This window comes from Podarcis muralis, chromosome 15, assembly GCF_964188315.1.
Source record: "Podarcis muralis chromosome 15, rPodMur119.hap1.1, whole genome shotgun sequence".
NCBI classification, from domain to species: Eukaryota; Metazoa; Chordata; class Lepidosauria; order Squamata; family Lacertidae; genus Podarcis; species Podarcis muralis.
In genome coordinates this window covers 13,769,768-13,785,973 of record NC_135669.1, presented here as the reverse complement: position 1 = coordinate 13,785,973, position 16,206 = coordinate 13,769,768, and the positions used below count along the sequence as shown (strand labels likewise).

General features: G+C 44.7%; 1 protein-coding gene across 1 annotated transcript; it reads left to right on the top strand.

Annotated features, from left to right (window-relative positions):
- The first annotated feature begins 4,482 nt into the window (after window positions 1-4,482).
- LOC114585123 (nucleophosmin-like) lies at window positions 4,483-12,466 on the top strand. Its single transcript, XM_077919800.1, has 6 exons — window positions 4,483-4,552; window positions 4,641-4,726; window positions 6,367-6,486; window positions 6,860-6,953; window positions 9,481-9,683; window positions 12,275-12,466. Exons 1-6 carry the CDS (start codon window positions 4,483-4,485, stop codon window positions 12,464-12,466), a joined length of 765 nt encoding a protein of 254 aa, XP_077775926.1.
- Window positions 12,467-16,206: the final 3,740 nt, after the last annotated feature.

Sequence of the window (16,206 nt, the reverse complement as noted above, 5' to 3'; positions counted from 1 at the left end):
GTGCTGAATAAACAGGCTACCTGGAAGCAATGTTGCATTTTAACATACAGCCACAAGCTTAAATGATAGGGCAGTTACGGTGATCTAATGCAAGAGTGAATGCGAAAAAAGCAGTAGCCTTCAATCGCATGTAGGGTAGTCGGATGCAAGTTACACCATCACAACTATTACAGGGGCAGAAACCCTGCCTTCGGTTTCACTAAGACCATGCTAGTAATGTACTTACTAACCAGATGGTTGCATTAGATGGATTTTAAAGGCTTGCTCCTTAATTAAAGAACTGGAAGTGGTCATGCCTGTTTCATCCTTTTGTGTACTGCTCAATTTTGGAGATAGATGCAGTCTCGCACACTGGGGCAGCCAAGGGTTGGGTTCTCTTTAAGATAAAATGTTTGCAACTTGTTTCAGGGCTAAGTTCATTGGCCCAAGCTGAAGCTAAGCACCTTCTCTCTATATATAAACGGTCTCTGGAGGCTTAGGAGGCTGCTGAGTTACAGTTTTTGTAAGCGGCACTGACTCCTTCAGGGACCTAAAAGTGGTAGGAAAATGCTGAAACTTGAATGGAAGTTTTTAATCTGTGATATTTTACTGTATCTTTGGTTTCTATGGAAGCCGCCCAGAGTGGCTGGGGCAACCCAGCCAAATGGGCGGGGTACAAATAATAAATTATTATTATTATTATATGTTGGCATAGTATGCTTATTCTCTGGTAACTTAGAGGGCATTTCAACTATATTATTATTTGCTTTGGAAACTTCATTTTTGTAGTATTTCTTATTAAAGGCTTAGAGGCGTTGCCTGTGCCTTGGAAAGGTGCTCTTTAATCCTTATTTCACAGGGCTGTAAGAAGGATAAAAAACCCCTGTTGCTTCATCTGAATAGCAGTAGTGAAGATGAAAGAGGCTTGTTTTAAAGTCTTCTGATGCACTTAATATTTTTTTAAACAGGACACTCTAGCAATGATGACATTGTAGTAAGCAGGAGTGAGTTGCAGGGTTGTACCCAACCACAGCTTGCCAAGAAAAAGTACAGTAAGTGAGGAGTTGGGCCTGTAATTGGGGAATGTGGAGAATTGGAGTTCTGTTTAACATTCCTCCAATTGACAAGCTTTGGTGATATCTAGAACTTAGTCACAGTTGGAAAGCTTAGGAAAAGAAACAAGTCATAACCGAATGTGAAATCCTTTGTCTATAAAACCTTGAATCTGTAAAGCTAGCCATAAATTTGAAGATTTGTTGAACTGTGTTCTGCTTGAGAAAACATTATAGGGTGCCCATTCAATGTAATTAAGATGTTCAAACTAAAGTATGGTAAAGTGATTTGAAAGCTGTGACCTTTCTGAAACCTTTGGAATCTAACTTTGAAACAGATAGGAAGAACAGCTTAGAATCAGTTTTTAAGAATTAACTTGGAAGGCTGGAGATAGCTAGAACTAGCTGACTTGGAGCAGAGGGTAATAGATTTGTTGTCTGTGCTCTGAGATCAGCCATTTTGCTGTTACATAGGCCTGTTTCTGGTAGGTGACTTCTAAACCAACATTGGCACCACTAATCGCCGGTACATGTAGACACAAACAAAGCTAAACTCTTTAGCCTTCTCATTGTAATACAGCAGGTTGCATGTCCCAACTCCACCATGGAAGGGAAATAACAATTTGCAATTCTCTATCTATGAATCCAAAACTTGATATTACTTGATTGCAATGAGTTCCTGTTCCCCCTATTTCCTCGCTATTGGTAAAATTTAAGAAATGCTGTTCTTACTGCTGCCAACAAAAGCTTAAAGCAAGGAAGAAATTCCAGTAAAAATACTTCTGCTTGCTTAATTTCCTCTTGTGTAAGATTCTCTAGTCTTCTTCTCAAAGAGTTGCTCCTTGTGTTTTACCTTGCCTTGACTTGTTTTTGTTAATGTTTATTAGTTTTCTTACTTAACACACACACAAAATTAACAAAAATGATAAAATAACAAAAAAAACCCCAAAACATCCATAAATCCATATGTTCTTACAAAAGAACTTATGCCACCATGTTCTTAATTCCCAGTTCCTTATCTTCCCCAATAGACTTCCATCTTTTTCAAAGCGGGTCTGTCTTACCTGTTTAATTAACTGCTTCTTTAACCATTTTGCCATTTCTTCTGTTATCTGAATACTAATAATCCATATTGTAGTTTGTGAAAATTAATCAAAGCATGCCCAGGTTTTAACTTGAGGGCACTGTTTTTTTAAAAAATATTCTTTATAAATTTCCCACTCCTTTTTGAACTCTTGGTTTGGCTGTCTTCTAATTGTCTCTGTCATTTTTGCCTGTTCAAGATATTCAAATAATTCCTCTTTTGTTGGTACTAATTCTCCTTTCTAATTTCTGGCAATTAATATTCTTGCTGCCTTTGTAGTATAGCATATAAAAATATTCTTTTTTTCATTTGGAATATTTGAATCTAAAATGCCTAAGAGGAAGGCTTCTGGTTTCTTTATGAAAGTTTTCTTAAACAATTTTTTCAGTTCTTCAAATATAATATCCCAAAAATTCTTACTTTTTTTGCAACCCCACCACATATGAAACAGTGTCCCTTCTGCCTGTTTACACCTCCAGCACGTATTAGATCTTGTTTTATAAATTTTGGATAGTTTGCTGGGAGTTATATACCACCTGTAAAACATCTTCAAAAGATTTTCCTTTAGTGTATAACAGGCCATAAATTTCCATTCTTTATTCCATAATCTTTCCCATGCCAATAGTTGGATATTTTTACCAAAATCTTTCTCCCACTTAATTATTACTTCTTTCACCTCTTCATCTTTCACTTCCCATTGCGTGGCGATTCCCGCCCCCTCCCACAGATGGAGTAAATAAAGACACCAGGCACCAGAATTTAGGTTAATGGGCGAAAAATGGCCATAACTTTATTGATTACAGGTAAGAGCGGTATTGGCTTTAGGCATTGGCCCTAACAGACTATCCGGTCTAACCGGGAAGGGTTAAGCACCAACAGGGGGAGCCCCCGAGATGCACATCCCTAGGCGCTCCCCGAGGGGTTACCGCTCAGGAGCGCGCCTTAGGCCCTAGCCTCCGTAGGTTTCGGACGAGGCGACGCCCCCCGGAGTCCTTTAACGAACTACCCTTCATGATTTGGGGGAGGTGATGGCATTCCTCCCCCCCGACTTCATTTGCATGACAATACCCCTGCCAATGCCTAACCGCCAAAACCAAGGAGTTGTGACATTTTGCTACGAGGTAGGTGAAAAAACCAAGTGGCTTCAAAATACAGCCAATTAGCCAAATGGAAAAACTCCTACCAGGCCCCTTGCGGCGACCAGCCGAAGCCCATAGCAAAGTCTGAATGCAAAACCTAGAGGGCGGGTGGGTGGGAAACCGCGGCTGCTGTGGGAAAGAAAAGGGGCGAGCCAGGGCTGCCCCGACCTTAAGAGCACCTGGTAAGCCCGCCCCCAGACCAGCCGATTGGCTGGTGCTGAAGGCAATGAATATTAATGAGACAGGGGAATCCCCGAGTCCCGCGGGGCTGACGCCAGCCCCGCGAGATTGTAGATGGGGGCGTGAGCCCGCAACCCCCCCTCTTTAAGTCGGGAGTGGCTTTCTAGAAGAAGCCTATACACTCTTGATATTCTTAAAAAAATATATAAAAAAATTGTCAGTATTATTTGACTCTACCTGTTTTCCACCAGGAGCCTTTAGCAAATAACTCAGATTCTAGTTTAGAGCATACCATCAGTAACATGTCTCTAATTCAGTGTGTCTGCTGTCTTTCTGACATATCTGCTTACACATACATACACCTGTGAATGACAAAGGCCAAAATATTTATCCATGAAGAATCTTTCTATCTTGGCTCTAGGCTGGAATGTCAGCCTAATTCTAAACTTGGGGTTTAATCTTATGTGTAAAACTGTTTGCTAATATATGCATTTTTAGGCACATTGCTTGGCTGGAGAACTTCATTGCAAAATTCAGAGACATGCAAGTTTCAAAGGCAGTGTTGACTCTCATACTGTACTGTACATGGGGAACGTAAATCAGATTTGCCTTTAAATATGAATTAAATAAAATTTCTACCCCCTCCCTACCTGTGAGGTGCAGAAACTGTAAACCACACTCGGTGCTTGGGAATGTGGGGAGTGCATATTCAGCTATTAAATGTAGCTCTTCCTCACTGGTATATAAACAACCATTGGCTGGCAATACAGGTTTCAGAAGCTAGATTTTCCTCCATTTCTGTGGTTTAGAGGAAACTCCCCTACCATACCTGCTGCAGTGCTCTTAATAGTCGCTTGCAGCTGATGCAATTTCCTTTTTTGAAAATGAACCTTTCCTCCAATTTACTTCTCAAAGCAAAAGAGCATTTGCCGAGCTGAAATGAAGCACACTGCCTTTTCTATATGTTCCAGGTTCTTCTCCTTGCTAGAAAAGTACAGGTTTCACCACATTCCTTTTTCTCCCCCTCAGACTAATCCCTCTGTAAATCATGGTCCTGGAAGACAGCACGGCCACCACTCAAAGCTCTAGGTCAGAGCAGCCTACTTGTGTCATTTGGGGTAAGAAGTTTTGCTTCTCCGTGCGTACAAAGAAGCCTTTGCTCAATGGCTGGTGAGGGTTTTCTGAGATCTCCTTTATTTCGCACAGGATGTCGGCTAGATGGTAAGAACCCGAACTACACATTTGATATTCCAGAAGAGGAGGCATATGAGCAGCAGCTGTCCCTGAGGACAGTAAGTAACTTGCTAGCCTTGTCGGTGAAGGATATCTAACAGTTGGCTGGCCATGGTATGTAGCATCTAGTTCACATATGGTGTGTGAGAAGGTTTGACTTTGGGTGTATATAGAGCAGGTAAGCGGATGGCGCTGTGGGTTAAACCACAGAGCCTAGGACTTGCCGATCAGAAGGTTGGCAGTTCGAATCCCCGCAATGGGGTGAGCTCCCGTTGCTCAGTCTCAGCTCCTGCCAACTTAGCAGTTCGAAAGCACGAAGTGCAAGTAGATAAATAGGTACCGCTCTGGCGAGAAGGTAAATGGCATTTCTGTGCGCTGCTCTGGTTCGCCAGCAGCGGCTTAGTCATGCTGGCCACATGACTCGAAAGCTGTACGCCGGCTCCCTCAGCCAATAAAGCGAGATGAGCGCCACAACCCCAGAGTCAGTCACGACTGGACCTAATAGTCAGGGGTCCCTTTACCTTTAGAGCAGGTAAGGGGGGGGAGCCTCTTCAGCCTTAAGGTCACATCCCTTTGTGCCCAGTCTTTCATGGGTCACAGGGTAGAGGCAATAGTGGGTGGAGCTATGGACCCGACTCTTCCATTTGTTCAACACACTACATTCCAGTAAAGTCAGAGATTTCTACCCACACACCTGTCTTCATCTAGGCAAGCAAGAAGCATTGCATTCCCCCTGCTCTTTGGTCCTCCCCAGTATCAAGAATAAGAGACATGACAACCAATATTTGGGTGAAATCAGGCCACAGCTTCAATGACAACGGATGTAAGAGGTTTGGCATAGGCATTGGGTAGATCCCCATGCCTTCCAGCCCACCAGAAATGACGGAGTCCCAGGGAGTAACTCCCCCACTGGATTGCACCTGGGGAGTGCTGTGGCCCTTCGCCCCCACCTGGGTATCCAGACAGAAGCATCTCCCCTGGATCCTTTTTAATGGGGTGCTACATTCCAGAAAAGTCAGAGGTGTCTACCCACACCCATGTCTCCATCTAAGCAAGCAAGAGGCATTATTATTGTTCAAGGATACATTCTGCATGAGGAAGGCACAGAGCAGGGCCAGTAAATGTGTGGCCTGCAGACAGCCTTGAGGGCCAAAGACACATTTGGCCCCTGAGGTTGCCTGTTCTTGGTACAGAGTACCTATCCCTGACCACTTGTGGCTCATAACTAGAGGACCACAAGTTCCTCACCCATGACCAAGCCAATACCCCATGTCCCTCCACCCAGCTTATTCTGCAAAGTTCAGTTTCTGCAGCCAAGTCAAACCAAAATGAACTGTAATGTTACATGACCTCTGTTCACATGTAGCTCATATCTCGCGTGCCAGGGCATGGTTGAGTTCAGTGTCTGGAGGTTCCCTATATTTGGCCTAGGCCTTGAAGTGGTGTGGAACTTCACATTGCAGTGGGAAAGAGATAACCCAGTTCAGTATCTCACTTTGCTTGTTTCTTATTTGCAGTCCATTTGATGGCAAGAATCTGATTGCAGTCTACATTATAGCTAAAATAAAAACACTGTACTTGGGGTTGGCTCATGGGGGAACTATCATGGTGTTATGCGAAAGATATAAGACTACTTTCAGAAATGGTGGTCTTACTACAATTTCTTTGAGGTCTTGATGGCTTTGATTTCTGCCAAAAGGTCTGCCTAGGGGAAAATGCAAGGGATGAACTCAATATGGTGGAGATCTTGCCCCCCAAAGATAGCAAGCCATCTACTGCAGTGCACATAGCAACCTTGAAACTTTCTGTGCTTCCAATGGTGAGTACTTCCTTTGCCATTTATTTATGCATTTTTTTAGAAGTGTTGATTACCTCTGCCAAAATAATTTCCAGACAGCTCAAATGTATTGCCTGGAACTCCCAAAAGATCTGACTGGGGAGGCCATCAACTAGAGGAGGACTGATTGTTGTTAGCTGCCCTGAGCCCGGCTTCGGCTGGGGAGGGCAGGATATAAATAATTTTTTTTATATTATTATTATTATTATTATTATTATTATTATTATTATTATTATTATTATTATTATTTATCTAGCAATCTATCAAATCTATCAAAATGGAATAGCTGTTGATGTCATTGTTATGATATGTGTATTGGTGAGTGTCTCAAAATATGAACTTATGTACCCTCCAGGTTTCCTTAATGGGACTTGACCTGGCTCTTCCTGTCACATTCAGGCTAAAATCAGGCTCTGGGCCAGTCTACCTTGCCGGACAATATTTATCAGGTAATGTCTACTGGGGCGGGAAATCCTTCTCAGCTCAAGGACTGAATTCCTTTCCAGGGCCCCCATGTCAAGGGTGGGTGAGGCCAGAGAGAAAAGTGAATGTGACTCATGGGCTGGAGTTTGGTAAGTGTGTTGCAGGGGAGTGCAGAAATACGTAGTCTGGTAAGACAGCTGGTTGAAAGAATAAATAAACTTAAGTTTATTAGTCGTGGCAAAGAAAGCCATTCTGAGTATAGGTTTTACACATGGCCAAGATAGAGCCAAAAACTAATGGTAGCCCATGCTAACTCGTACTGACTAAACGGAAGAAGAATCCGGAAGGGAATAAAGCCAGAAAGGAAGTGAACTAACTTACCAACAAGTATTTACTAAGAGAGATGAAATTGGTGAGGAGGAAGAACAGGTTGGCCCTCTGTCTGTCCCTCCTGACTGGTTCAGATAACTCATTGCAAGCATGGTTGCCTTAATCCCAACCTCTTGTCATAGGGACTGCATTCCAGCTATGCAAAAAATTGGAGGTTTCTACTCATGAATACACACCCTTCTCATTTTATCTAGGCAAGCAAGAGGCATTATCTTGCTTCAGGGATGCAATTCCAGACAGGGACCCTTTAGACCCCCTCCTGTGGTCTAAAGCATGTGATTGTGAAGGGAAGAGGCAAAGTACAAACAAGATGAACTTTAACAGGGAGAAATGTAAAGTATTGCACTTGGGCAAAAAAAATGAGAGGCACAAATACAAGATGGGTGACACCTGGCTTGAGAGCAGTACATGGGAAAAGGATCTAGGAGTCTTGGTTGACCACAAACTTGACATGAGCCAACAGTGTGACGCGGCAGCTAAAAAAGCCAATACAATTCTGGGCTGCATCAATAGGAGTATAGCATCTAGATCAAGGGAAGTAATAGTGCCACTGTATTCTGCTCTGGTCAGATCTCACCTGGAGTACTGTGTCCAGTTCTGGGCACCACAGTTCAAGAAGGACACTGACAAACTGGAACGTGTCCAGAGGAGGGCAACCAAAATGGTCAAAGGCCTGAAAATGATGCCTTATGAGGAACAGCTAAGGGAGCTGGGCATGTTTAGCCTGGAGAAGAGGAGGTTAAGGGGTGATATGATAGCCATGTTCAAATATATAAAAGGATGTCACATAGAGGAGGGAGAAAGGTTGTTTTCTGCTGCTCCAGAGAAGTGGACACGGAGCAACGGATCCAAACTACAAGAAAGAAGATTCCACCTAAACATTAGGAAGAACTTCCTGACAGTAAGAGCTGTTCGACAGTGGAATTTGCTGCCAAGGAGTGTGGTGGAGTCTCTGTCTTTGGAGGTCTTTAAGCAGAGGCTTGACAACCATATGTCAGGAGTGCTCTGATGGTGTTTCCTGCTTGGCAGGGGGTTGGACTTGATGGCCCTTGTGGTCTCTTCCAACTCTATGATTCTATGATTCTATGAAAGTTGATTTTGAGATGCACCAAGTACGCTGTCTGACAAAGGCTCTCCTGAAATCTATTTATCCTGTAACTTGGGGTGGATACATGCCTTGATAGTTGCTTATCCTGTATCCTGTTTCCCCATAGGCATCTGAATTTGAGTTTATGTCATCCATGAGCCCAGGTGGGCTAAATCCTGCTGACAGGCTAGTGTTTCTCCCCTTGCATTCACACCCCCCTTATATCTTTATTGCTGCCTCATTCATGCCTGCATGTGTTTGGGCATATCAAAATACTGCTATTGCTTAAGTGCTGCCTGAAACCTGGTGCTTTCGAAAAAGCTGCTGCTTGCATTACCGGAATAATCATCACGACTAACCCTTTCTCCCATATAATCCTGGGGATCGTAGCTTCAGGGTATCAGGTGTTCTATTTGCACCAGTCATCGTCCAGGATTTCCTGTGGCTATCATTTTAGATAAGGAAAACAGACATAAATTACATCTACAAAATTTAACGCGGCATCTAGGTTTGCCCACAGAGTCCAGCTGTCTAATAATAATAATAATAATAATAATAATAATAATAATAATAATAATAATAATTTATACCCCGCCCATCTGGCTGGGTTTCCCCAGCCACTCTGGGTGGCTTCCAACAAAATATTAAAATACAATAGTCTGTTAAACATTAAAAGCTTCCCTAAACAGGGCTGCCTTCAGATTTCTCCTAAAAGTCTGGTAGTTTTTCTCTTTGACATCTGGTGGGAGGGCATTCCACAGGGTGGGTGCCACTACCAAGAAGGCCCTCTGCCTGGTTCCCTGTAACTTGGCTTCTCGCAGCGAGGTAACTGCCAGAAGGCCCTTGGTGCTGGACCTCAGTGTCCGGGTGGATAGATGGGGGTGGAGACGCTCCTTCAGGTATACTGGACCGAGGCCGTTTAGGGCTTTAAATGTCAGCACCAACACTTTGAATTGTGGTTGGAAATGTACTGGGTGTCAGCAGTAAACCTGGCCGTTTACCTGTGGCTTGATTAATCATGGTAAATTTTCATACACCACCTCCTACATGATCATGACCCAACTCTCCTCTTGCAGTTGGTCCCCCTTTGGACGAGGATGAAGATCAGGAAGAGTCCTCTAATGAAGAAGAGGAGATGGAGGCTTCTTCCAAGGAAAACCTGTCAACGAAGACAGATGAGATGGAGGCTTCTCCTGTAAAACCTGTCAAAGCCCAATCTAGCAAGCAGGCAAGCACATCCAAGGAAGAGCCACCACAACCTGTTCAGGAGGACTCTCTGGTAAGCCTACACTCATGTATTTAGAGAATCTTCACCTGATGTTGTTTTCCGTACGCTCTGGCTTTCGCGATGGTGTTCCACTGTGCCAGAAGCAAGTTAGTCATGGTGGCCACATGACCTGGAAAGCTGTCTATGGACAAACACTAGACTTAACCACCCCGGGGTCCTTTATCTTTCCCCTTTTTACCTATCCATGTAAATAATTTGTTTACCCCTTAACCCCAGTCATCTCTAAGCAGTGTACAATAAATCTAAAGGTAAAAATCCATTAAACTTCAGTTAAAATGTCTGCTGGAATTTGTTTTTAAAATTCCTTCAGTGGGCACTGGGAAAATAAAACACGACTGGTATAGAGAAGTTATTTCCCCACTTAGGTTTAGAGATCTCCCCCTTCCTAAAAATTGGTCATAGAAAGCTAGCCTCTATGACTATACTGAAGTATTTTAGAATTTATTTTTTCATACAGAGTAATGACGCTCCCTTGTTGCATTTCAGACTTGCAACACCCTTGGTCTAAACAGCCAGGCTAGATGAACAGAAAACCTAGAAAATGTATTGGGTGGGTTTGGCAGTGGCTAGAGCAGATCCAAGACTGTTGCCCCAAAGGTACTGCAGGATACAAAAGCAGCACTCTAGGACCTCCTTCAGTGTTTGGAGTGACCCTCTCACTTTATTGGTGCTCCTAAAAATATTGCCCTCCTTCTTTGCATCGTGATCTTCATGAAAGTGCCGTTTAAACTTTCTTCTACAGGGGAGAAGAGGAAGCAGAGGGGGGAAGGCTGCAAACAAGGGACAACTGCGATTATAAGTTCTGATGGAAGGTAAGGTAGAAGTGACATAAGAACATATACCGAGGTCAGAGCATTGGGCTATCTAGCCTAGCACTGACTGGCAGGAACTCTCCATGGTGCTGAACAGGAATCTTTCTTAGCCTGACCTGGAAATACTGGAGATGGAAGTTGGGACCTTATGCATGGTAAAGCAGAAGCTCCACCAGTGAGCTACAGCCCTCCCCCAATGTTGTTGACCTTCTTGATGATGGTTGAGAGAAGAAATAAATTCAGGATAAAAAGCACAAACCCAGGGCTTGCTTTCCTACACAAGACAAGCTAGAATGTGGCTACAGGACTTCCCTAAGGTGGATAGCAACACTTGTTAATACACAAGTGTCCCATTTCTCCTGGCCTTGTGGGAATATATTCCTGCTCCTATCTGGTCTTTGATGGCTGTATACATAAGAAGATCCTTTTGGATTAGGCCAGTTGCCCATCTAGTCCAGCAACCATCTGTGACCAACCTGCAAGCAGGACCTAAGCAGAAGAGCACTCTCTCGCCTTGTGGATTTCCAGCAGTTGGTATTCTAGAGCATTACTGATCCTAGGCATGGAGCAGAACCATATTGGAGGGCAGGGCTATCAATGGCTACTTGCCATGATAGCTGTGCTCTGTCTCTATGGTTGGGGGCAGAAAGGCTCCTGAGTACCACTTGCTGGAAACCACAGGAGGGGGACTGCTTTTGAGCTCAGCTTCCGCTTGCAGGTTTTCTATAGCTACCTGGTGTTGGCCACTGTTAGAACAGGATGCTGGACTAAATGAAATGGCAACGAGATCGCTCTGGCCTATTTATTTTGAATGTTTTATGTGATGCCAATAAAGGTTTGATGATGTTGATGACTAGATGAGCCATTGGTCTGTCTCAGCAGGCTCTTCATATATTCAGCTATAGGTTCTTTTTGCTCCAGATTCTTTTTGCTCTGTTGCAGTTGAGTGAAACCAAAAGAGTTTCAAGGAATGAGTATTGTTATTGTTATTAATTATTAAATGTCTATACTGCTCTTCATCCAAGGATTGCAGGGTGGTTTGCAATATAAAAACATAAAAATGCATAACACAGTAACAACAACAACAATAATAAAAATACCACCATAGTTTGCTGAATTAACCAAAGGCCCACAAGAAGAGAAATGATGGGGCTTTTTGGTATCTTCTCAGGCAATTATGCAGCAGTTACAATCAATCAATGAATTAATCTTAATTGTGGTCAAAGATCAGACAGCAGTAGCAGTCACAAATATAGGCGCTTTCCCCATGAAGGAGCTGATTCTGGGAGACCCTCTGGTGTTTGGAACCTTGACGGATGCTTTAGGGACTCCCTCCCAGGCACAAGGACCAGTGTTTATCCCAGTGTAGTTCACAAGGGTCTGTAGAGTATCCTCTATCCATAAATACATGTGACAATGTTCTAGAAAATCCTAACACTTCTTTTTTCCTTTTTCCAGGAACCGAAAGAAGTGCTGGGTCTATTTAGCAGAGCTCAGAAGAAATAAAATGTGCATAATGTATTATTCCTGAGTCTGAATCCATCCTTTTTCCTTAATCTGACTGGAATTTAAGCAAGACTGACCCTCAACAATGGCAATTCCTGTGGCAACTGAAAAGAACAGGTCCTACAAGATGCTGGCTTTTAGCAAGCTTTATTTATTTTTTCCTAACAGTGGTTGAAGTTTGGAAAAGGAGGACTGATGGTTCAGTCCCCTTTTAAGTAACAGAACAGCCAAAACACGAATAAGCTTTGTGACTTGCCTTTTTAGAGAAATATGGAAACACTTGCAGGAATACCAGGGGTGGCCTGTGACGTTTTGGTGCCTGAGGCAAAATGCCCCACAGCTGCAATGAGGGGGATTATGGGGATGTACAAGGGCTTCTGCTTCAAGAATAAGCCCTTGCAGAGCCCCACCAGTAGGGTGGGGGGTGGGCATGTCTTCGAGGAAAAGCCCTTTTGAAGCCTTGCTGCCAGGTGGGGGGCAGAGAGGCTTCAGATTCTGCAGGTCTTGCACTGGACCTCTTGCTGTGAGTAATGAGGAAGAGGCTGGAGGTGATCTGAGTTCACCAACTGGTTTCAGAATGGGAGTACAACAATAAAACAAGTGTATAAACTAATAACCATAAATACATTTTAATAATAATTTTATTATTTATACCCTATCCATCTGGCTGGGTTTCCCCAGCCATTCCGAGCAGCTTCCAACGTAAAAAAAAAAAGTCAAACATTAAAAACTTCCTGCTAGAGGGCTGCATTCAGATGTCTTCTAAAAGTTATACAGTGGTGCCTCGCAAGACGAAATTAATTTGTTCCGCAAGTTTTTTCTTCTTGCGAGCTTTTCGTCTTGCGAAGCACGGTTTCCCATAGGAATGCATTGAAAACCAATTAATGCGTTCCTATGGAAACCGACTTCAGACCAGGTCTGGGGACAGTCTGTCCCCTGACCTCTTCTGAAGGCTGGGGGGGGGGGGACAAGGGCTTTTCTTCCCACCCCCAGCATTTTAAAAAACCCCGGGACAGCGGAGGGCTTCTCCGCTGTCCGGGGCGATCTTAAAATGCTGGCGGGCGGCATTTTAAGATCGCCCCGGGACAGCGGAGGACTTCTCCGCTGTCCGGGGCGATTTAAAAGCCCCTGGGAAGGCAGGCAGGGGGGACAAAGACTTTTGCCCCCTGCCAGCCTTCAGAAGAGGTCCTGGACCTCTTCTGAAGGCGGGCGGGGGGCGAAAGTCTTTGCTCCCCCCCCGCCTGCCTTCAAAAGCCCTCCGGGACAGGCAGGCAGGGGGGAGCAAAGACTTTTGCCCCCCGCCTGCCTTCAGAAGAGGTCCAGGACCTCTTCTGAAGGTGGGCGGGGGGCAAAAGTCTTTGCTCCCCCCGCCTGCCTTCAAAAGCCCTCCGGGACAGCGGAGAAACGATTTTAAACGCGATTTTAAACGTGAGTTTAAACCCGCTGTCCCGGGTTTTTTAAAATGCTGCCGGGCATCCTTCCGAAGCCGGGCGGCGGGAGGAGGTGTCCCCGCCCCACCGCCCGGCTTCGGAGCATCCTTCCGAAGCTGGGCGGCGGGAGGAGGTGTTCCCCCCCCCGCCGCCCGGCTTTGGAGCATCCTTCCGAAGCCGGGCGGCGGGAGGAGGTGTTCCCGCCCCACTGCCCGGCTTCGGAGCAGCCTTCCAAAGCCGGGCGGCGGGAGGAGGTGTCCCCGCCCCACCGCCCGGCTTCGGAGCATCCTTCCGAAGCCGGGCGGCGGGAGGAGGTGTCCCCGCCCCGCCGCCAGGCTTCGGAGGAGGTCCGAGGACAGTGGGGAAGACGCGCTGCGCTTCCCCGCTGTCCCGGAGATTTCCCTATGGGCTTTCATCTTGCGAAGGAAGCCCATAGGGAAATTCATTTTGCGAAGCGCCTCCAAAACGGAAAACCCTTTCGTCTGGCGGGTTTTCCGTCTTGCGAGGCGGTCGTCTTGCGGGGCACCACTGTATAGTTGTTTATCTCCTTGACATCTGATGGGAGTATGTTCCACAGGGCGGGCGCCACTGCCCAGAAGATCCTCTAGTTTCCTGTAACTTCACTTCTTGCAGTGAGGGAACCGCCAGAAGGCCCTTGGGCTGGACCTCAGTGTCGGGGTTGAACGATGGGGGTGGAGATGCTCCTTCAGGTATAATGGGCCGAGGCCATTTAGGGCTTTAAAGGTCAGCACCAACATTTTGAATTGTGCTTTGGAACGTACTGGGAGCCAGTGCAGATTTATTTAGCACCGGTGTTTTATGAACCCGGCTGCCACTCCCAGTCACCAGACCTCCTTAAAATGCATGAAATTAGGTAATGGTAAAGGGACCCCTGACCATTAGGTCCAGTCATGGCCAACTCTGGGGTGCGGCTCTCATCTCGCTTTATTGGCCGAGAGAGCCGGTGTACAGCTTCTGGGTCATGTGGCCAGCATGACTAAGCCACTTCTGGCGAACCAGAACAGCGCACAGAAACACCGTTTACCTTCCCGCCAGAGCGGTACCTATTTATCTACTTATACTTTGACGTGCTTTCGAACTGCTAGGTTGGCAGGAGCAGGGACCGAGCAACGGGAGCTCATCCCATCATGGGGATTCGAACCGCTGACCAGCAAGTTTCTGATCAGCAAGTCCTAGGCTCTGTGGTTTAACCCACAGTGCCACCCGCATCCCAAAACGCATGAAATTGGCTGGTGATAAAAACAGCTTCAAACTGCATGGCTTTCTCCAGTTTTCACCCTCTCTTGCCAAGGTCTGAGCCAAGAGGTGCATCTTCACAAACAGATGAAAAGTACCATGTTGGGGGTAGATGTAACTCTGAAGAGAAATTGTTCTAGAGATGAGTTACTGTGGCTAAGGCCTTACATGGGGAGCCCCACTCCCCAATCTCTACCCAGTGATGGAACCACAGGTTGGGGGACTCTATGGCAGATCTTAACACATGAACAGGGTGATATGGGAGGAAATATTCTAACTATTGTGCTGGAATCGGCCTTTTCACTGCTTGAAAAACAAAACACCACACCCACATTTTGATACCGCTGTCATTTTCAGGCATGACCTCCTGACAGGCATACTTTTTTTTGTTTTCTGTTGAGAGCCTGGCTATTGAAGACGGCACACCCTGTTATAGCTTTACCACCCAATAGTGGTTATGTTAAATATAAAAAGTCTGTCGGGAAAATAGCAAAGCACCCTAAAAATCAACTATGGCAGAACCCAAAAACATTTGTCCTTATAGGTAGAAAAGTGGATTTAAAAAAATTTCTTGTGGAATCTATTTTTTCAAATGATTGCTTTCCTGGCAACGAATAATCAAAACCAGGTAAGGTGAACTCCAGATGCTCCTGAACTAAAATTCCCATCAACTTATCAGACAGATGTGATAAACAAGGCATGCTGTTGTTCGTGGATGCTGAAAAGGCATTCGACAATTTAATCTGGGATTTCATGTTGAAACAACTGGAATATATGGAGGTCGGTGCTGAGTTCTACAATGGGGTAAAGGCAATCTATACGGATCAGAAAGCAAAATTGATAATAAACGGTGTGGAGACCTCAGAAATAAGAATAGCAAAAGGAACAAGACAAGGTTGCCCGCTGTCCCCACTGTTATTCATTATGGTGTTAGAAGTTCTATTAAATTCAATAAGAGGAAATAGAGGGATAAAAGGGATAACAGTTGGGCAGAATGAATACAAAACGAAGGCATTTGCGGACGATTTAGTCATAACAATGGAGGACCCAATTAATTCAACAAAAGAGGTACTTGAGGAATTCGATCAATTTGGGAAAGTAGCCGGCTTCAAATTAAATAAAAAGAAAACAAAAATCATTGCTAAAAATATGGAGACAGATAAAGTTGAAGAACTACAAAATGCAACAGAGATAGAGGTGACCAGGAAAGTTAAGTACTTAGGGATATGGGTAACACCAAAAAATATGGATCTATTTAAAAACAACTATGAGAGAGTATGGAAAGGAGTTAAGAAAGATATTGAAACGTGGGGTAGGCTAAAATTGTCATTTTGGGGCAGAATAGCCACAATTAAGATGAGTGTGCTACCCAAAATGTTGTTTCTCTTCCAGAACATTCCTGTAATTAGGGGTATAAAGGTATTTAAAGAATGGCAGAAAGTGATTTCGAAATTTATCTGGCAAGGCAAGAAGCCAAGGATTCAATTTAAACTGCTGACAGATGTGAAG